This window comes from Phodopus roborovskii, unplaced genomic scaffold (genome assembly GCF_943737965.1).
Source record: "Phodopus roborovskii unplaced genomic scaffold, PHOROB, whole genome shotgun sequence".
Taxonomy (NCBI): Eukaryota; Metazoa; Chordata; class Mammalia; order Rodentia; family Cricetidae; genus Phodopus; species Phodopus roborovskii.
In genome coordinates, this window is record NW_026126418.1 from 43,743,037 (window position 1) to 43,766,566 (window position 23,530).

A 23,530-nucleotide genomic window follows, 5' to 3' on the forward strand; every position below is an offset into this window, starting at 1 on the left:
TTTATAGCCTGCAATGGATTCCAAGTGAACTACAGCTCACATTTCCCACAACTACTTAACTCTTCACTAGATGCCTACTAACTCTACCCCATCTCCTCCTCATCTCACTCTTTCTAGGCAAGAGCCTAACTCCTACTCTGCAGAGAAAGTAATATAAATTGGGGGGGGGAGGCAGTCTCCCCTTGCTTATGACTTACTTCCAAATATGTTCCTAATCTTGGGTCATTTTCTTATACTCTATCATCTCTCTTGCCTAATTACTCCAAAGTATCTCCTTTTTCTGACCATTCCATTCTCTGCATGAGAATATCCAATTCTTACAATTAAAAAAACAAACAAAAAAACATTTTTTAATGGTGATGGAGACAGTGAGTGGGGAGGATCCTTCTTTAACACTACATGCACCCATTTCCCCTCCTCTCTGTTCTCATTTTAATAGCTAGAAGAATCATAAATGCTCATTCCACATCACACTCATTCCATATCTCTGCCAGCCTCACTCTGGAAGACTCTGCATATTGTTCAACCTTTGAGGTCAGCCTGGACTCAAGTTTCACTGGAATTACTTAGCTCTGTGACCCAGAACACTGAAACTCTGTATCTGATTATCCTCTCACCCTGAGATAATCACACCATCTAGAGGTTCTTTGAAGAGTCCATAGCACAGTGTCTACGGGTAGTATGAGTGAATTAATGCAACCTGTTATCATGTAGGCCCCAAACTCTAACTGCTGCTGCTTTCCCTCTACTGCTGAGCCTGACCCACCAAGGTCCTCTGCTTTCCAAGTTGATAAAGACTTTCTGTTTAATTTTTAAAACAGTATTTTATTTAATCTTAATATCCAAATGGGGTGCATAAAGTATCCACTTGGTTATAAGAAGAAAAATTCATAACTCTACTGATAGAAAGATGTAGGTTTCAATGTAAGCTGCTGAGATAGCTTAGTGCATCAGGGCACTTGCTGCCAAGGCTGATAACCTGAATTCGATCCCCAGGACCTTCCTACATGGTAGAAAGAGAAAGCTCTGCTGATGTCTACAAGTTGTCCTCTGATCTTGTATGTGTGCTGTGGGACACACAGTAATTAATTAATTAATTGATTAAAATTGTAAAGATAAAATTCAAGATGGAAAAACAGAGCCAGGCATGGAGGCACATGCCTACAAGTCCAGCAATTGTAAAGAGGAGGCAAGAGGGTCAGGAGTTCAAAACCACTCTCAGCTACATACCAAGTCTGAGGCCAGCCTGGGCTACATGAAAACTTGTCTCAAAAAGGAGAAGAAAGTATAGAAAATAATTTTACCTTTGTTTCAATTTACAAATTTATTTGACCTTACAAGCAGTGACAATATGATTGTTCTGAGTAAGTTCTTACATGAGTGGCTACTGACAACGCCATTTTAACAAGTCCCCAAAGAAATGGGGAAATAACCACCTTAGGGAGGGAAAATACATTTTGTCCAAGTCTAAATTTTTAATAAATTGTTTTGTTAGTAATAGTGTATGGAGTGAGAATCTATGCATTTAATTCATAATTTAATGTATATGTACTGATTGGCACAACGTTAGATGTGGAGATGACTGATTTAAACCACGTCCTGGCAAGTGATGGTCTCTTGTGGTTTTCTTCCCACACTCTGGCATTTTACCTTCATTTCTCCTCTGTATTTCCCCTTTTTCTGACATGCTAATAACCCACAGCTTCTTCATTGTTTGGGCATCCCTGTAATGTTCCTTCTTCTGCAGGGACAGTGCCTCAACCTCTGCTTTCAGGACAGACCTCCTCTAAGTTCTGAAAGGATTGTTGGTTTTTTTTTTTTTTTTCCTTTTCAGATTATAATACAATTATATCATTTCCCCCTTCCTTGTCCTGCCCTCAAACCTTCCCACATACCCCTCCTTGCTCTTCAAATTTATGACCTCTTTTTCATTAATTGTTATTATGTGCATATATGTATTACATTTATATTCCTGAATACAATCTGCTCAATCTGTTTAATGTTACCCTTATGTATGTTTCCAGAACTGATCATTTGATACTGAAAAACCAGTTGGTGTGCTCTTCCCTGGAGAAGATTATTTCCCCTGCTTTCGTCATCCCTCAGTTGACTGTAGTACTATGTGTAGGGATGAGGCCTCCTGGTCTTTCCCCTACCCTCATTGGCATGTCTGTCGTTGTCCTTGTTCAGCTCCTGTTTAAGCAGTCATGTTGGTGAGACTTTATGGGTGCAGCTTCTGTCATTATCAGGAAACACAGTCTCACAGCAAATGTCCTGGTCCTCTGGCCTTTAAAATATCTCTTACCCCTCTTCCACAATGCTCCCTGAGCCTTGGGTACAGGAATGTTTTGTAGATGTGTCCACCGAGACTGTGTTTTGATTGGTTGTGGCTTTCTGTCTATAGCAAAGAGAAGTTTCCTTAACAAAGAGTGCAGATTACACTTATCTGTGTGTATGAGGGCAAATATTTAGAATGTAGTTAGAGATTATGCTGGTTTAGTAAAGTGGTGGCTATAAATTCTCCCTCAAATCCATGACTTCACTAGCCCTAGGTAGTTGGCTAGGTTTCAGATCCAGGCATGTTTTCCCTCTTGTTGAGCAGGTCTTAAGTCCAATCAGAGAGCTGTCAGTTACCACCAAGGTATAGTGTGCCACTACTACACCCTTAGTGTTAGGATGCCATTCTGTTTGCTGCTATGTAAGTTCATAGGTGTCATGCCTGGCTTTTGATTGCTTTCCTCTCTTGGAAGCTTGCATGGTGTTTTCTGGCACCATGAAAGCTGGTTCTCATGGAGAAAGAATTCAGGTCAGTTTCAGTTCAGGGATCTCTGAGCTGAAATGCATGGTGTCTTCAGCAGTAGGGGGCAACCTCAGGAGGCAACCAAGTGGTATTTTTTTCAGAAAAAGATCTGATCTTTCTTTACATCTTCCCCTCTTCCTGAATCCTTTGTTACAGCTAATGGCTGCAGCATTTGCTAGTTGCTCACTTAGAAGCCTGGGATTATCTTTCAGTCCAGTGTGCGATGATATCTTCCCAATAGCCATAGAATGTCACCTACTCTCCCTTTCTATTGTTTCCATTCTAACTTAGGCACTGGATGAAACAGACAATATGTATTGTTAAAGGCTAATGGTTGAATCTACAATGTAAGATCTAGATGAAAAAATAATTTGCATCATTAGTTTTTCATGCTAGAATTACCAAGATCATCAAAATGGCCCCAAACAAAGACATCTGCTGTTAGGAAGTATGTGCCAGAACCCAACACAATATTGTTTTAAGCCTATAATTACCTGGGATGTTGAATTGATTTTTTTATCTTATAATTTGGTGTCTAGTGCCTTAAGTATCTGACTGTTAGAGAAAATCCCATTACTATTTGGCAAACGATTCCAGTCTGGATTGATTAGGCATGAAATGAATGCAAACACTATGTGCAGTTTAAATATGCACTTAATAGTTTAAATATGAGATGACATTGACAGCTTTCCAAATAGTTCTGAAATTCTAATGAGCAATCCACTAGCATCTATCAGTGCATTTTCTGCATAGTCATATATCACAACCATTTTTCCTTTTCCATCTGTATCTTGACTGTATTTTTAATTCTTCATTATGACACCTCTTGGGGACAATAGACTATCTCAGTACTAGCTAAACTACAGTGGCCAACAAAACATCGCCAATTATCCTCCTCTTCTAATGATTGCCATTTGAATGGAGACAATTCCTTGGGTAGATGTGATAGCAAGTTGGGGCAATAGCTAGGACAAGTTGAAGAACAAAAAGTGTTGTCTGTAGTCAGTGTGGAAACAACATGAGTCATTTGCAATCAGGAAGAAGTATTATAAAATATGAAATATACACATTGGAAACAAACCCATGAGCATAGCTTCAATAGAGAAAACACACCATGTGTACAGACGTGCATGTGTATGTGTATACCTTGCCCCCAAACACATAAGGTCTCCACAAACCCACCCTTCTCACTGAAAGCAATGGGAAGCTGAACCTCATTTAATAACTTGATCAATACCTCCTAAGTTTCCATTAACTCACAGGGGAAGTCTGACCACCCACGGGGCAGAAACTATAGTGATTTACAAGGTAGCAAAGACACAACTTTATTTATTGTTGTGTTCTGTTTTTAAATTTTGAATTGTTAAGTACATAGCTTTCATTCCGCAAACTGCACAAAGTAACCTGGTAAGTGATTTACAGTTTAAATTATTGTTCCATAAGATTAACAAAACACTTCAAAATTAATAGCCACATAACTCACAGAGAGAAATCATAATGCATTGTCAGCACTATAAACAATCCAAGCGATAAACGAAATCACAAAACAAACAGGTATTCTAGAATGAATCAAGGTCAGAAATACTGTCCTGGTTTTCTTTCTGTTGCAGTGATAAATGCCAGGACCAAAAGCAACTTGGGGAGGAAAGGGTTTATTTTGTCTTACAGGACACAGTCACAACCCAGGCAAACCAGAGCAGGAACCTGGAAGCAGGGATGAAGTAGAAACCATGGAAGAATTGTTTATTGACTGGCTTACTCCCAGTCTCATGTTAGCTACCTTTCTTATACAGCCCAGGCCCACCTGCCCATGGATGTCACTACTCCCAGAGGGCTGGGCTTCCATGTGTCAGTCATCAATGAAAACAATGCCCTAAAGACATACCTAAAGGCTGATCAAGACAGTTCTTCAGTGAGGGCCCGTCTGCCCGGGTGTGTCAAGTTAACTACAAAACTAAAGAGGACAGATACCCATAAAGACTCTGCCCAAGTTCACTGTGGTGATGTCATGTAGCCCAGTGGTCCAAGCTAACACCCAGAAGAAAGCTTAGTATCCATCAATGGAGCAGATGAAGGTTTTGGTTCTTACTCCTAAACTATTTGCCATGACTGACAGACAGTATTCTCTTCCTCGCAGTAAGAGTATCGGGAGCTGGTGAGATGGCTCAGCTGACAAAGGTGCTTGAGCCAACTGACAACCTGAGTTCAACTCCTGGGCCCCACATAGTAGACTCAAAGAATTGATTCCCTCAAGTTGTCCTCTGACCTCCACACACCTGCTATACCCTCCTGCCATACACTGAACAAATAAATGTAATTTTTTAAATCAGTTGTAGTGCTAGACAGTAGAAGAGGCTAAAAGATGTCAGTCTTTCTGACAGCTACCACCGGAATTTATATACAAAAGAAACCCTGTAAGGCATCCTCATTCTAACTGACCAAATGAAGGTTGGCCTTGTGGAAGAGGTCTATTTGTACTTCAAGGTAAATTCAGGTATCCAAAAGATAAGGTCAGGAAGAGGATGTTCTTATTCCAGCAAGAGCCATTTCTCTCAGCCACAAGTTAAGGCAAACCCTCCAAACCTTAGCATCTTTTTCCTTCATTCATCTGCCTTATGGGAGAAGAAGAAAGCTTGATGATGTCTTTTTCTTACAAAAGAAAGTAATGAATTTCTGGAAGTTTCTCTGAGGTGTCTCATCTTCATTATCACTGCTACCACTAACATTCAGACTTTCTTATTTCCCTAGACCTTAATAAGATTCCTGATTGATCGCTCCATCAATTTCCAATCAAATTGCTACCACTCTCAAACCAATATTATCCCTACACTGCTCTCATTAAGCCACTATTTCCACTCAAAACTCTAATGAGACTCAAACAATTACCAAACCAGGCACATATCCCCCAGCTAAGCATTCAGATAGATGCAAAAGGTGGCCAGAGTGGGGGATGGGGGAGCAATACCATGTTCACAAATTCACAAATCCATGAAGGGAAGATCAGCATGCTCCAAATGCAGTCTCCTCCCTCCAATTAGTCCCTAAATTGAATGCAGTTTCAACAGAGGCAAATTGTTTTTCATTAAATTTGACACACAAATTCAAAGTTCATAAACAGGAACAAGAGGGCAAGAATATCAAAGATAACTCTGAAAGGGAAAAATAAAGCAGGCGAACTCTCTTACCTTACGAGAAACTGAGATGATTTATTGTAAAGATGTAACGTGGGCTTGGGGAGATGGCTCTGTAAGCACAAGGTGTTTGTTTAAATCCACAGCATCCGCATGATAAAGCCAGGCGAGGCTTGCTCTCAGTGCTAACTCCCACACTAGGAGGGGCAGAGACAGGAGAATCTCTGGGGCTTGCTGGCTGCCAGATTAGTTTGAGATTGAGTGAAAGATCCTGTCTCAGAAGAAAAAGACAGAGAATGATATAGCAAGATACCTAACATCCTCCTCTGGTCTCTGTGTGTGCATGATGTGAGTGACTGTACACCCACACACACACACACACCACACACACATACACACAGACACATCATACTAAATAAGTAAATAACAATTTTTTTTAAAAAGTTCAAAATCATGTTTATACAGTAAGCCCTAAGACATCCTGGACCACATGAGACCCTTTCTCAAAAAGAAAATTAAAATTTAAAAGTAAAGATATAAGCTGGGTGGTGGTGGTGGTGCACACCTTTAATCCCAGCACTCAGGAGGTAGAAGCAGGAGAATCTCTAAGTTTAAGGCCAGCCTGGTATAAAGAGCAAGTTACAGGACAGCCAGAGTACGAAGAGAAACCCTGTCTTGGGAAAAAAATACACACACACACACACACACACACACACACACAGTATAAAATTTTATTTGTTACTATTGATGCAAAGATGGGAAATGTTTTACTGAAGTTATATACAGAGTCCATATATTGTCCCATAAATTTATGGGTAAGTTCATATAACACAGGTGGCACTACTAGACAATATGGAAAGAATGAATTTGATATGTTTAATGAATATAAAATATTACTTCTGTTTTCCATCACATAGTCTAGGCCCTAGAGTCTAGGGGAAATGAAAATCTAAATGAGTGAGGGGATGGGCAAAATATTGAGTCTCAGCTCACAAAGGTGGAAACATGGGATGATGAACCAATTGTTGGCATTGATACAGGATGATGGAAACTGGGAACTTAAGTTGGTATGGTTCTGGAAATGATCCTTAGTGATTGGCATGCAAATATCAAATTATCTAGTTATTTCTAGATAATTACTTATATATTCCAGACAAACAAAACCAAAACCAAAACATCCTTTTATACCTGGTCCCAAAGAGCCAGGTGGTCACCAGTTTCCTCATAGGTCCATCAAATAATAGCTTACGTCCACTGTTTTGTGTGCTTCCTCTACTCCTCACCCCTTTGTGGGAGTAAAGGCAATGAGGTGTGCCATGGAAGTGAAAGGGTTTGGAATCTACAAATTTGCCCTTGCACATGAGCATTTCAATAAAGAAAGAAGCTTTCTGGTGGCTCTTACCTGACTATGAGTTATAGCTCTGCCTCTTGTCAATCGTCTAATCTTGGTCAACCTGATCTCTCTAAATCTCAATCTCCTTCCCTTAGTCATATTACCGAGAAACACCCCCGCCCTTTGATAGCAAGGGTATCTGTGGTAATTAGGACATAATATATCAGCCATCATCACTTTAGATTGTGTACATTATGGTAGGCAATTTTCAGCTTGCAATAATTTTATAAACTGTTATTGTTATTATCTCTTTTACAAATGAAAAAACTGACTCAAATTAAGTATCTTGCCTACCAATATATCTAGCAAATTGTAGAATGGGCTTAACCACACATTTTTCTAACTTGAAAACCTACAATGGAAATAAAGACCAATTCAGCAAGAAGGGATACTCTGAGATTAGTATGTAAATAAAAATTTATTAAAAAAAAAGAAGAAGAAAGGAAAGAAAGGATACTCCCAATGCCTACTTGTGGTCTCCAAATAATATATTCTGATAAAAAGCAGCAACGAATCAGAGAAATGGCTGGTCTTGAGTCTGGGACAGGAAATGCAGGTCACAAAGAAGCCTTGAAAGACTCCTACATCCATGTCTCCCCTGAGTAAGCATGAGACAGGAGCAGCATCAGCCACTCCAGCAAGAGCAAGGGATCCAAAAGTGATGAATAAAGTATGAAAAATCCCATTGTTTTCTTTGGGGGATGCTGTGGGACCATATCCTTATTTTCAAAATGTCTAAATAAAGGGAAATAACTAAGTAATTTGATCTATAACATCATAGATAAAAGTTTCCTAAAGAAAGAAAGTTTATCCTTAAAGAAGCATCCAGCTAATAAATGAAAAGTAATGGAATATCTATACTTTCCATTTTAAACAGATGAATAAATTCAGGTCATTTGTCAGGGATGAGAAGGGATGATGTGTACATCCTGATAGGATGGCCCAAAACATATGAAATAGTATTGCTAAAAATAAATTGAATTTAAACCTCATAAGCCCAACACTAATTTATAAGAAATATGAAGGTTAATGGAACATGCTAAACACTACAACACCAGGTGACCAAGATCCAAACTTCAAAAACCTCCAAGAGCTGGATTCTTTTCACTCCATGATAAGGAATGAGAATAAAATTAAAAAAAAAAAAAAGAAACTTAAACAAGGCCCTTTTAAGATAATTTGAGTTGTGCAAGCATTAAATAGATATTTAACAAGATTTAGAACTAATAATTATTGACAATGATTTTAGGTGAATTATGTATTGAGTTTCTATTTTTAGAAGTCTTTAATATTCATGTGTGAGTTCGTGTGTTAGAGTGTGTGCATGTGTGTGTGAGAGAGAGAATATGTGCTAGAGTGTGTGTGAGAGAGTGTACTATGTGTGGGAGAGTATATGAACAAGTGTATGTGAGAGTGTGTGTTAGAGTGTGAGTGTAAAAGAATGTATGTGTGTGCGTATAAGTGTGATTGTGCATGAGTTTGTGTGTGTGCATCAGTAATGTGTGTGTATGAATGGTGTGTATGTATGTATGGGTAATGTGTGTATATGAGTGGTGTGTGTGTGTGTGTTTGAATTTGTGTGTGTATGTATAAGTGGTGTGTGTGTGTGAGTGAGAGAGAGAGTGGCATGTGTGTTTGAGTGGTATGTGTGTGTGTGTGTGTGTATGAGTGGTGTGTGTGTATGAGTGGTATGTGTGTGTGTATGAGTGATGTGTATGTGTGTATGAGTGGTATGTGTGTGTGTATGAGTGATGTGTATGTGTGTATGAGTGGTATGTGTGTGTGTATGAGTGGTGTGTGTGTGTATGAATGTGATGTGTGTGTATGAGTGGTATGTGTGTGTGTGTGAGTGGTGTGTGTGTGTGTATGAATGTGATGTGTGTGTGTATGAGTGTGTATGGGTGTGTGTGTATGAGTGTGGTATGTGTGTATAGTGGTGTGTGTGTATGAGTATGTGTGTGTATATGAGTGGTGTGTGTGTGTGTGAGTGGTATGTGTGTGTATGAATGGTGTGTGTGTCTGTGTATGTATGAGTGGTGTGTGTATTAGTGGTGTATGTGTCTGTGTGTGTATGAGAGGTGTGTGTGTATGTGTGTGTGTGTGAGTGGTATGTGTGTGTGTATGGGTGGTGTGTATGTATATGGATGTGTGTGTATGAGTGTGTGTGTGTATGAGTGGGGTGTGTGTGTATAAGTGGTGTGTGTGTGAGAGTGGTATGTGTGTGTATGAGTGGTGTGTATGTATGAGTGTGATGTGTGTGTGCGTGTGTGTGTATGAGTGGTATGTGTGTATATTAGTGGTGTGTGTGTATGAGTGGTGTGTGTGTATTAGTGGTGTGTGTGTCTGTGTGTGTATGAGAGGTGTGTTGTGTGTGTATGAGTGGTGTGTGTGTGTCTATGTGTGTATGAGAGGTGTGTGTGTGTATGAGTGGTGTGTGTGTGTCTATGTGTGTATGAGAGGTGTGTGTGTGTATGAGTGGTGTGTGTGTGTCTATGTGTGTATGAGAGGTGTGTGTGTGTATGAGTGGTGTGTGTGTCTGTGTGTGTATGAGAAGTGTGTGTGTCTATGTGTGTATGAGAGGTGTATGTGTGTTTGTGTGTGTATGAGAGGTGTGTGTGTGTCTGTGTGTCTGTGTGTGTATGAGAGGTGTGTGTGTGTCTGTGTGTGTATGAGAGGTGTGTGTGTGTCTGTGTGTGTATGAGAGGTGTGTGTGTGTGTGTCTGTGTGTGTATGAGAGGTGTGTGTGTATGAGTGGTGTGGGGAGTGTCAGAGACTGAGCTTCTTACTTGGTATGGAAGTTCTCTGCCACTGAACTGCGCTAATGCCTGGGACTTCATAGTTTGACAATTCATTCTGACATATTTACAGATTTGCCTCTGAGATTGGCTTTAAACTACTCTGTCAGGAACAGAGTACAGGAAGAAGTAGAGATGAAACAAAGTCAGTCTGCATTTGTAACTGTTGAAGGAGAATTTTCAGAACATTATTTTCTCTAGCTTTAGCGTCATTCTAAAATTATACAGTAAAAAGCTAAAAATAAGAATTTTAAGACATGCTGGACCTATGGCTGGAGAGGTCACAGGCCCTAGAGGAGAACCCACCATTGATGTTCTGCTAAGTGACATGCTGTCAAACTGTCTTCTAAATGTTTGTTTATGCTCATAGATTTGCGCTGCTCTTAGTAGTCGAAAAAGCTTTTTGCAGAGGGTGATGGAGAAGGTAGAAACTCATACTGGGTCAAAGAGCTGAGCATAAGTGACTGTTAAATGCTTGGCCCTTAATGGGATGTCTGTGTCACTTCCCATACCAAGGATCAGTGAATATTTCAGAAGAAGAACAGATAGAATGCAGAAGCCAGAGGACACTGAGGAGCGCAGTGAAAAGCTGTCTCTGGAAATGGCACGGCCGTTGTACATAGAAACTCACACAGCAGTGACACCTGCACAAGACTGGACTTGTCAACAGTCCATCATGGATGGGGGCCCTGCCTGAGAAGCTAAAGGCAGTTAATTGTTGCTAAGTGTAGAAACGTGTGTGTGTGTGTGTGTGTGTGTGTGTGTGTGTGTGTGTGTGTGTGTGGTGTCTGTATTATATTCACAAAGGCAGTAAGTAATAAGTATACAAAAACCAATAGTGGCAGTGGTAAGTACAGTGATGTTAAAATTTCTTAGTAGGAACCTTGAATCAAAAACAAAAAACAAAACAAAGCCAGGCAGTGGTGGTGTACACCTTTAATCCCAGCACTTGGGAGGCAGAGACAGGTGGATCTCTGTGAGTTAAAAGCCAGCCTGGTCTACAGAGAGAGTCCCAGGACAGGATCCAAAGCTACACAGAGAAACACTGTCTTGAAAAACAAAACAAAACAAACAAAAAACCAAAATTCAAGAACTCAGTTTTATTAAACTTCTGCTGACCTGAGAGGTCTCTGGGTTATGAGTCAGCTTTGGTAGAGGCTTGCATCAAACTCTGACTCCTGAAGCTAAAAAACAAGCCAAAAACAAACAAACAAACAACAGCAACAACAAAAACAAAACCTAACTGCCTCTCTCTTGTGCTAAAGTTGGAAAAATATTTTTTAAATACGATCATTTTCCCTGAAGAACTAAGCCTCCTGGGGTTTGGTTATTTATCCTCTTTGTTTTCTTGGGACAGATTTTGACAATGACTTTAGTTAGTTATGAGGAAGGTGCTTCCAATTACCTATGTAAAAATCAAACACATCACCCAACTTTTTAGCTCCATGCCAAAACAGAGAACATGTATCTGTCAAAATAAAATTATCCCTTCACCACTTCTCTGAAATAGCTGTCTTATTATTATCATCCATGGCTTGCAAGTGTGCTGAAAATGCTTCTTAGAGAATTCTTACCACTTGTGAGAAATAGTTCTCTGTCCCAAACACATCACTGATATTTGTAACTCCCATGAACAAAACCATTCTCCAGACTTCTCTTTTATTCTGTTAGACAGTTGGCTCAAAGGTCCTCTCTCCCTAGCCCCAGGAGTACATAACTAACCTCTGATGCTTCTTGTATTCACACTAAATTCTCAAGACCTCTCTTTGTCTAGAATCTATAATCCCTGGGGTCTCTGCATGAATTAAGCTAACGAGGGAGGGGGTAGACCATAACCATTTCTTGTTTAGTCTCTTGGGTCTGTGTTCTTAACAAAGTGGTTCTTCACTGGAGAATTATACAGCTTAAAGCTTATGGAAGGAAGTTTGATTTATTTATTATTTCTGTGTATGAGTGTGTTTGAATTATACTGGCTCTTTGAGGTCCACCTACATCTTTATTATAATCCTCAAGAGCTTAGTTATGACCAGGAATAAAAAAAGATCTTCATTACCATGATGCAATGGGAATTGTTTAACATTTATTTTTAAACCAAGCCTTTATCTTAACCTCCTGAGTCTTGCTTACCACACCTGAGACCATCTGTGGGCATCGCCATTGCTACAGTTCAGATAAAGTCTACACTGGCTCTCTCTACAACACAATTACTCAAGCAGCTAGATATGTTTTGTGGGAATTTTTTCTGCCTCTCATATCAATTTTGAATGTTGTCTCAAGAAACTATTCTTTCCTACACTGAATCAGTATCATAAAGGTCTAGTAAACCTTTTAAAACTCCATACTAAGTACTTCAACAGAAGAAATGTAACATAAGGGAATAACTCCTTACTGAAGTTTTCTCAATATGTGTAAGGAAGTTCCCTAAAGAGCATCAATTAGAAGAAGTTGCTGCTAGGTGTTAGTGGCACACACCTTTAATCCTAGCACTCGGGAGGCAGAGGCAGGTGAGTCTCTGTGAGTTCGAGGCCAGCCTGGTCTACAGAGCTAGTTCCAGGATAGGCTCCAAAACCATAGAGAAATCATGTCTCAAAAAACAAAAAAATATTCTGTTATCAACACGGGGAGAGGTTCTAGGAGCCATGGCTACCCTGTGGGAGCTAGAATCTTGGAGACAGGACCACACAAAAGCAGTCAGAGCCATGGCAAGAGTTGCCTGATTAAAACTGGATCACAGAGTGCAGATCCCAGACAGGAGCCAGAGCTCCAAAGGGATTGCAGCACCTATTAGATGTCTTCCCAAAGAAGAACAGAGGAAAAAAAAAAAATACCCTTGCTTTCTCTGCTCAACTCCCATTTCTTGTGAGGACCTCCCATTGGCTGAATCTAACCTATAGGCAATGGGCAAAGGACTTTGGGAAATTCAGGATATCCCCTTGGGATTCAAACAGAATGACAGGGAATGGCTCAGAGAAAATGGGCAATCTTCGTGAGAATAGGGAGGGGAGAAAATCGAAGTAGCCACTAGGCATAGGATATTACTTCAACCTAATTAGTCGTTAATGAAGCACAGTTTTAACACAGAAAAGTTTAAAGATTGGTGACTATGCTTAGCAGTGAGAGTGCTTATCCACACTAGTGAGAGAGCAAGTTGAAGAATCCTTGGCCTGTCTGATGCTGATGTTGAACACACTCTGGGCTCTGGGAACTCTGAGTCTAGGAATACATCCTCAGGAAACTGCAGCAACGGGCACTAGGAGACAACTGTGTTAGTGCTGTGGACACTACTCAAATGTCTACCAACAAGACAGTGGATGCCATGTATTTTTTATTCTTATAATAGGACACTAAAATGAATGAACTAACAGAGATACACCATGAATGTCGCGGACATGATTATGAGCAAAAAAGAAAAGCATCAGAAGAAACAACCTGAAATGATATTGATAAAATTTTTTTAAATTTGCAAAATTATATTAACTGTTTACATGCTGAATCATACATATAATGACAAGACTATAAAGAAAAAACAGAATACAGTAAATGAGATGGATCAGAGGATAAAGGCACTTGCTGCCAAGCCTGATGATAGGAATTTAATTCCTGAAAAACCCACAGGTTGGAAGGAGAGAACCGACTCCCTCAACTTTTGCTATGGCATGGACTTGTACTTAGGTTCATGCATGTGCTTCTGCAAGTGCTCATGTGCGGGCACACACACACACACACACTCATGCATGTATGCAAGCTCACACACACAAACAAATTTAAATAAAAGTTACAAAAGAAAAACCAACTACCAGGAAAGGAGTAATCTACTGGGGCCTAAGGTCAGGGATTGAACATATGCTGAGCATATTTAAGGCCCTGAGTTCGAATCCTATCACTGAAAAGAGAGGAGAAAGGATTAATAAATAGTTCAGAGGAGCAGCTATGACCAGGAGAAACCTACAGCACATCTACTCTTAATTTTTAGGCACAGAATACTTTGTCATTAAAAACAAAACTTTAGAAGCCCCAAGGGTTCATTCATTTCTCCTCCTCCCTGATTGTTACCGGGAACATTACTTTATTGTACTTAATTAAATGTTATCTCAACCCACTCACGCAAGTTCTTTGCCGAGATTGCCACTGATATCTTTGCTTGTGGTTATTAACCTTGGCCTAGTTATCGATCCTCCATATCTTCTTAGTTTCCACATCTACAAGGTGGGGGTACTGGGAATGCCCACTTCATAGGGTGATTACCAAATTAGATTGAATATGAGAAATGCTTATTCCAATAGTCTGGCAACCAGAGATCTGCAGGTGCCACTCTGTTCCCACTGGCCACCTCAACTGGAAGTGCCCTTCTTTCCTACTGCTTTCACCCACTTAATGGGGACATCCAGTCCAGTATCTGAAGACCCTTCCTCTTACCCAGGCCCATTTCTCCTTCTAAATGCATAAAGCTCCTGTTGCATGTACCATTTTAGGAGACATCTATCATTCATTCATTCATTCATTCATCCAGGAAACCATGCTAGGTACCCCACACATGGAAGTCAGTAAACAGTCACTTCCCCATTCTGGAGAGTGGAGGGGGAGAGAGAAGTGGGTGGAGAGAAAAGAAGAGAGAAAGGGAAGGAGGCAGGAGAGGTAGGAAGGGAGGGAGGGAGGGAGGGAGGGAGGGAGGGAGGGAGGGAGGGAGGGAGGGAGGGAGGGAGGTGGGTGTAGAAACAGGCAACAACTACCTAATCTGATGTGCTGGGTTCTGTCAGGAAAGAGTGAGGGATGTCTAGGAAACTTGCTGCAATGGAAGGTCATCTAGACCGTTCAGTTCAGAAAGACAGATTTCTTTAAAAAGATGATAATGAAGGAGTGACCTGAAAGATAACCTTTTATTGTCACCACTAACAATATTTGTCTAGGTTTTGTAACCTCAGCAGAGTATCAGTGCAGGTGTTCCCAAAGGAACAAATAATATCAGGGACAACGAGTGTTCAATGCCAAATGCCAAGTGAACAGAATGTCCGGCAATATGCAGATATTGAGGGGATAATCCTGAGGGGGATTAGGAGACAGATTGAAATAAAATGTGAATTCTGGTGAGAACGTTACAGGAAGAATGGAAATAAGGCAGGGAGAGTGGGGGGGCACCCTAGTCCAGCACTTGGGGGTCTGAGGTAGGAGGTTTGGGAGTCAAGGCCATGCTGAACTACATAACAAGGTTTTGTATTTTTCTTTTACTAAAAACGTTTTCATACAATTTATTCTGATCATAGCTCCCCTCCCCCAGCTCCTTCAGCTGCTCCTACTCCTCCCTGCTCCCCAACTTCATGTTTTTTTTTTCTCTCTTTCCCTCTTTCAAACAGGACAAAACAAAAAGCAAGAAACAAAACAATCCAAACCCTCCAAAAAGAAACAGCAGCAACAACAACAAACCACAAAAATAAAAATTAGCAAAAGCTCAATGGGGGGAGGGGCAAAGCAAAGCAAAATGAAACAAAAAAGACCATAGAAGTATCATGGAGTTCTTTGGGGTTGGTACTGGGCATGGAGCCTGCCCTGGAGTATGGTTAGTAAACCCAGTGATATTTCCTTGGAGAAAACCAGTTTTCCCTTTGCCAGCAATTGTCAGTTGTGAGATCAGTGCTTTGATTTTGAGTTTGGGCAGAGACTGGAGGAGGCCAGACTGGTTTAGACAGGTTGATGGAAAGAGGACCACATAGGAAGGGAGTTAAAGAGCAAGGGTCACATCATAGAGAGGCTGGCTTTATCTTAGATGGAGTTTTCTTTGGGGGTCACTGCCTTTTTTTTTTTTTTTTTCACTCCCTTGAAAGCCTTGAACCCCTCTCCTAAAGTAAAAAGTGTATTTGTAAAGACAACCACAGTCTTCAAGATGGGCTGAAAAAAAAAAATAGGGAAAAAGAAAAGAGAAGACAAGCATGTAGGTGCTGTCTGAGCTGTAGAGGAGAAAGCCATTCACAAAACACTCTCCTTCCCTCCCTCCCTCCCCTCTCCCCCACCATTGCCCTTTCCCTCTCTCTCCTATTATCAGTTACACTGGACTTTGAGGCCCACTTTGCATTCTTGTACTCTCTCCCTCTGATCTGTCACATTTTTCTCCCTTGGTTTGATTCCCATCCATTTTTTTTAAATCCCAGTTGACCAGTTGCCTTTCTTAAAGCTTTGTCTGATCTTCCTGTGCATTTTGTCCCGAGTTACTCTGTAGGGCTTATTCTCTTCCACAGCTCCATAAACACCAGAAAACTAAGATGCTGTTCTAGCATCCTAGCTCATGAAGTGTGTAGTTACTGTGGTAAGTGCTCTCTGTGACCACTAATGCCGAGACCAGAGGCTGAGAAGGGGAAGGAACCAGGATGGGTTTGGAGCCATACGGACTCCAAAAGTTGACCCAGCCACACCCTGATGGTAATAGGCATCTTTGGGGAAAAGGGATGAGGGCTATCTCAAGTACACACCCTACAACCAATAAATATAACTTTAAAATATAAATTGTTCACCTCTAGGCAAGTTAGTTCATCTGGAACTTGACCTATTTGTGATAGTGTTGTCCAATAGACAGAATAAAAGGAATTATATTTCAGATTCTAGGTACAGACTTCCACATTTCAACTGGGTTATTATTACTACTAGATTACTAAAGAAAAAAATATTACAAAGGTCAAATAGTTAAAACGCCTTAAAAAGTAGTATAAGCGCTCCACTAACTGTTACCTTTAATACTGATTGACAACTTCAGGTCAGCCTCCAAGGTGTCTTTATTTATTCCACCTTTGTTCATGCTACCAATAGGACTAAGACGTTCAGTTCTGTAGCTTGGCCACAGACGCCTCAGGCCCAAGCATACATTTCCCCAAGAGGGAATGGGCAGGGTTGGATGCACATTTCCAGTCCACCACGGTATGAAGTTTTCTCTCACTGCCTTGTCTATCTGCACGGAAGGGCAAGTCCCAAGGGACAGAGCCACACTTTGAGGGGAACGAGTACCCCAAGCAGTGTGGTTTTCCTGAGCACTCTTCCCTCTTTCTGGAGGTCCGGAGCCCTCACAGATGTGTGCAGTGGGTGGGTGAATCCAGCACGCCCCCGTCCTGCCCGGAACCCGAGGCGCAGCTCTGATTGGTCCAGGGCGGTGGGGGCGGGGCCTGCACGCCCCAGAGGTTACCCTAGGGGCTCCGTGAGACCAGCAGGACTCACCCCAGGACCCCGCGCTTGCATCAGAGGCCTGGGGCAGGAGATGGGGATGCACTGGGCCACCCCGGGCGGTGCAGCGGGGCTGCTCGTGCTGTTGCTGCAATGTTTCGGACTTGCGGAGCGCTCAGGTAACCGGGCGGCCTCGACGCCGCTGCTCTGAGCGTTTGCCTCCTCGCGGTCAGATCACAGACGCCTTACTCTCTTATTTCTGGAGTGGACAAGCCGGGAGTTCTGGCTTAGGAGGGCGGGGGGGCAGGGCCTTGTGGTGCGGAGGGACCTTCTGCTTAGAGTAAGGCCATCCTAGAGTCTTATCTGCCCCCTTGTTCCTCGACTGTCCCCAAAAATCATGCTTCCCTGGGGTTCCCCACTTCCCATTGCATCCCTGTTGCCCCATGGTCATTTGGCACCTCCAAAATGAGGATGAGCCTTCACTCACACTGCAAGGATTCCCAGAGATCCTGGCTTCACTGTGGCCACTGAATGCATTGAAAAAGAAGCCAGATCCAAACATCGCCTCCAGTAGTCAACCAGGAGTCTTAGAATGCCCTTCTAATTTGGTTATTTTCTCCAAATGCGCCCCACTCAGGCAGCTGGCCGCGGACAGACGTTCAGGTCACTTACTGTCAGTGGGGAAAGAGTATCTTTTGTGAAACCTAGGGTAGTGCCAGTGCCACCATCCCACTTAGAAGTTAGATTTTGCTTTTACTTTCTTTTTGCCTCAGCCAAAGGTGTGTCAACGACTTTGTTACTTGCTTGTGCTGTGTAACTGGCACTCTATAGGCTGCAAACATTCACCCACTGCTTCTGCTATCTTGCCTGTGTGAAGAAGGAAAAGATGGAGGAGGTGGATTTTGGGGAGCGTGGCTCTTGCTTTCTTTGGAGTTAAGCTTAGTTACTCTCTGATGTAGACTGTCCAGAGTTATGGGAAGAGTTTCCTGAAAGGGTGAGTGTCATCTACCTGTCTGAACCAAGAACCTTTAATGAATCCTGCCTTGACTCACTCTAATCAATTTTCTTTGACCTTCTGCACTGTTAAACACCAGAGAAGATATTAATATTAAAATCTTGTTTTGTCTTTTGTTTGTTTGTTTGTTTGTTTTTCTAGTCAGGGTTTCTCTGTAGCTTTGAAGCCTGTACTGGCACTCACTCTGTAGATCAGGCTGGCCTGGAACTCAGACATCCACCTGCCTCTGCCTCCAGAGTACTGGGATTAAAGTCGTGCACACCACCGCCCGGTATAAAATCTACTATTGATTTCCAGAAATCAGTTCTGTGTGCTGCACAAACCAAGGAGAAAAATTTACCTTAGCAATTTACAGAGAAAGCCTGCAAATCTCTAATCACTTCCCCCTCCCACTCTCTTTGTTTCCATCTATATATGTGAGCCCTGTTTCATTTCCTCACAAATTTTTAGGTTTCCTTAATCTTCAAATGGCCTGGGGCCACTGTTGTCTGGGAAGAGGGACCTTGACTGAGAATATTACTCCATCAGATCGGCCTATAGACAAGTCAGTGGAGCATCTTCCTAATTAATAGATAATGAGGGAGGGCCCAACACACTGGGAGTGGGACCACCCCTGGACAGTTGCTCCTGGATGGTAACAGAAAGCAGGATGAACAAGCCAGGGAGAACAAGCCAGTTAGCATCACTCCTCTGTGGCTCTGCTTCACTTCCTGCACTGGGGAGGATATGGGAGTGTAAATTGAAATGAACCCTCTCTTCCCCTAGTTGCTTTTGGTTACGGTGTTTATCGTGTTGGTAGGAACTCTGAATAGAACACCACAGACTCCACAGTCCCTATCCTATCTCACCAACCCAAAGCAAAACATGCTAGGCTGATGCCTGTCCCCAAGTACTAGGTCCCCACAGGTATTTATTTCCCTTCTTCTTCACTTCTAACAGCTGCCATGGTAGCTTTCTCCCTTCTTCAGGCCAGACGTGTGTCCATATAATGTGTGTGTGTGTGTGTGTGTATGTGTGAGAGAGAGAGAGAGAGAGAGAGAGAGAGAGAGAGAGAGAGAGAGACGCATGCGAGGCAAAAGCCAGAAAGCCAGTGAAGAGTGTCCTGTCCCATTCCTTGTCCTATCAATCTCTACTTTATACTCTTGAGACCAGGTCTCTTGCTGAATCTGAAGTTCACCATTTTGTTCAGGCTGGCTGCTCTTGTGCTCCTGGGAATCTCTCTACCCCCACCCCAGACTGTGGGGTTGCAGGGATTCCTCTTTTGGGGGATTCAAACTCGGGTCCTCATGCCTGACCAGCAAGCACTCTTATCCATTGAGTTATTTCTCCAGCCCAGATCTGGAGTTTGAACTTCCATATGTTTTGTTAGCTTGTTTGGCAGTGGGTCAAATACAGGTTGCTAGCAATGTCACGTGTACGCAGGAAGCTTGGACAGATGGTCCTGGCCACCCAAATGCTGAAAGAGTATCTCTCTGTTCTTGGGGAGATGCCAAGTTTACTTTCTTTGCTTCCTTGGAGAGCTAACACCGTGAGGTAATGTGACCCTTTAGGGATTTTTAGCTTCTCACCAGCCATACCATCCAATTAGGATTGTTGGCTTTCTAGTTGATGCCTAGTATACTGCCATGGACTCAGCTGTCTCCTCAGGGTTTGTTTTGAACTAGCAAACTCAAACTTCTGATTTTCTCCTTCCACATCTGTATGATTTTTACACTTGACAGAAACCACAAAACACTTAACTAAATAAGCTATGGGAATGATCAGTGCCACCATCTATGTCCTCTCCATTTCCTCAAGCCTTTTTGTTTCCTGTGGATCTGGGATTATTATGGATATATGCTTATATCCAGCTTCCCTCCCAGAGTCTTTTGTGAAGGGCTTAAAAACAGGCCTAGTGATTAGACAATGAGAAAATGTTGAAAGAGATGGTTTTCTTTGGTAGAAATAAGAATGCAAAAAAAAAAAAAAACCACTGTCAATTATGACAGTGCTCTTTGGCTATTCCCTGAAACCTCACCAAAGTCTTTATGTGTTAGGCTTCTTGTCATCAACCTCTGCCCTTTAGATTTGTCCCAAACATAAATTTGGAGGTGACTGTGAAAACTCTATGAAAGATTAGTGCAAAGATGGAAAGTGGTCAGTGCATGCCATAAAGCTAGGGACAGAATCCAGTTTGGGGCTCAGAAAGATCTCAGGGCAAGGGCACTTGCCTAGCATGCTCAAGGTTCTGGATTTGATGCACAGCACCAAAAAATAGCCATTAAAATTTGTAGTTACCTTCCCAAAATGCAGTACATTTCCAGATAGTTGATATGACCTTGTAAAACATTTTTTCTAAACAAGAAATTATTTTTAGTTTATCAGTTTTCAATCCACAACTACATAACACCACAAAACTGAGGCAGAATAAACAGCTACTGCTTAGGCCTAAGAATGATACAGAAAACTATTATGAGAGAATAGAACCCCCCCCCCCCCCCCCCCGCCTGGGAAAATATATTATTTATTAATGCTTGCACATACATTATATGTGAAGGCTAATGACAAGTTTCTTAAATCATTAGTAATGGATAATTGACCTGAGAAATCTCATTGGTGTGTCAGACATTGGTATTGATTACATTCTCAGTTCAAGCACAGGTTTAGGCTGACACACATACCTACATTCAAAAGTACAGCTCACTTAAGATCCTTGGCAACTCCTCCTTCGCTACTCCATGCTACTCGGCGCCTCACCTGGAGTCTGCTTCCTACCGAGTTGGTAAGCCCACAAGTGTCCTGGGAGTAATGTAAGTGTAGAAAATCAGAAGTCAAACTTGTTCTCCTCCGTTGAGTGCTGATAAAACAGAACCTGTTACATAACTCCACATGCTCGTTATAAACGACATGGGACTGACTTCAAATGCTACTATCGGTACAGGAGTGGGAGCTAATAATCTGGACATCTGCAAGAAGAATATGCTTAGCAAAGGGTGGTGAGGCCTGGGGAGCTAGGACACTGTTACTTGGTGAAAGCCAGGGACACTAGCTATGCAATGGCTTACCTATACCCCACAGCTTTCATCTGATGCTTAGGGATATGAGGACCCTGGGCCAGGAAGTGGCTTCTAAGAGTCTCCCAGCAAACTGGTAATAAAAGTAGGTCTTCAGTCTAAGGACTCCAATACGTTGCTCTGCTGGCCTTCCCACCACACTAGGGCTTGGGCCTAATCTACTGATTCTTGTTAAGAAATCTGAAAAAACGTTTAACTTCTTAAGAAAACAAAGCTGCTGCTCATCCAGATGACCTGTTTGGGGTCAAAGGTCACGGAGCTGAGTGTCCAGGAAAGAGCCCTGAGATGACAGGCTCGGTGAAAGGAATTTCTCAACTAGGGTGAGGGCCACGGGCCACAGACTTCTCTTACCTGCTGTAGTTTGCCATGCTTTGGAACCCAAAGTGTTTGGAGATGTGGGACAGAGTAGTGTGGGAAAGGTAAATGGGGTATTTGAGGGGCAACTGGATATGTTGGAGAAGCACTTGGAGACATTTTCCTTTTGGCTCACTATCCTCCCAACCTGTGACATCAAAGAAAGAATGACAGAGGGGTGACAAAGAAGAAAGAGTAGGGGATGGCTGCTGCTGTGCAAACCCACCTAGCGGCAGCCACATGCAATTGCGTGTGTGTGCGCTCGTGTGCGTGCGTGCGTGTGCGTGCGTGCGTGTGCACGCGCGTGCACACACACATGCACACCACACAACAACGTACACTGTGAAGGTCAGAGAACAACTTTGGGTGCTGAGACCCACTTTACACCTTATTTGAGATAGGTTTCCTTTGTTGTTTGTTTTAGTTTAGTTTAGTTTTGTTTTGTTTTGCCATTTATGCTAGGCTAGCTGACCCAAGAGCTTCTGGGGCTTCCTTCCTCTGCCTTCATTTCCTGTGAGAACATTACCATTATATATGCACATGCTACAGGTCCAGCTTTTAGGCTGGTTTGATGCCCTCATGCTTGAGTGGCAAGGGCTTTTAACCAATGCCATAGCACCTGAGCCTGTGATCTTTTTAAATTCAAATTTGAAAGTAGAAATAACCACCACCACTTTAAGATTTTCTTTGTTGTCGTTTCCCATTGTTTGTCTTGCTGCTGCTGCTGCTGCTGCTGCTGCTACTTAAAATGAAACAAAATAAAATTCCACCCAAAGTTCACATGATCAGATAGAATTTTGTAGCTATGGCCAACAGTGCCTAGCATGATAATTTTTAACTCTTTAACCTGAGAAAATCTCCAGTGTTGGTAAACCCCATGACTGAGGCTGACCTCAGAATGTAAACACCCTTTCAGACCCCCAAATCTTTCGTGCTGTACTGCTACACTCTGACTCATTGGCAATGACTGCTTAAGCGTACCTAAAATAGTGCCGCTTACTGTTCATCAACGTGACCACCTCTGCCATACTCCTTCCTCTTTGTAATGACCAGTATTGCACTGTGCTCTGTTGTATCACATGCAAACCCTGGTCCTCACACTCAGGTATATAAGAAACACCAAGTCACACTGTTTTTATTAAATCAGTTAGAATGATTCTGAGTTCCCATCCCACTAAGGTGACAGAACATTTATCTCCTCCTTTGTTGAGGGTTCCCCAGCTCAGGCAGAGTGCTGAGAGATCAGTCAGAGAGACACCATCTCTAGTCTTTGGCTTCCACTGTGAATTCTCGTCTCATGCTAGACATTGGACAGGGAGACTCAGGCTGCCCCTGGAGCCCAGTGTCTGGTTTCCTTCAGGTGATTTACTTGGTGAATCCCCAGCCCCTGTCTTTCCTGGAGGTGCTGCAGTGGGGCCGCCACAGGTTTCCCCACCCTCAGAACCCAGATCCTCTATTTTACCCCCGTTTCTCTACCCCCGCCTTCTTGGAGGTGTTCTCATCTCCACTGATGTACCTCAATGAGGCAGGCTTCCACGGAAGGCTCAGGAGAAGTGGTTTTTAAGTAGATTCCCCTTTGCATGGCCACAGTAACTTGCCCGAGCCAGAGGAGCATAGAGCTCTGCCTTCACAATTGCTGAGTGAGGGAGGAGCTGAAGAGAGAGCAAATCCTGATGGCATGGCCACTGTGCTGTGAGCGCTAAAGCTATAAGACAGAGGTGTGGTCCCAGGTAGACTCAGGATGCCTCTTCATTGGCTGCAGACCACTTGTGGAAGAAAAGGGGAAAACTAAGGAGTTGCTTTATAAGCAAGACAGGGAACTTTCCATGGAATAGCAAGGTCAAGT

At 42.3% G+C, this 23,530-nt stretch overlaps 1 protein-coding gene across 2 annotated transcripts in view; it reads left to right on the forward strand.

Annotated features, from left to right (window-relative positions):
* The first annotated feature begins 17,356 nt into the window (after positions 1-17,356).
* Positions 17,357-23,530, forward strand: part of LOC127222489 (lymphocyte antigen 75) — a 129,672-nt gene continuing 123,498 nt past the window's right edge. For both annotated transcript variants that reach the window (XM_051184604.1, XM_051184603.1), the window contains exon 1: positions 17,357-17,441. In XM_051184604.1, the coding sequence (XP_051040561.1) occupies positions 17,357-17,441 (85 nt within the window). The remainder of the gene's footprint in view (positions 17,442-23,530) is intronic.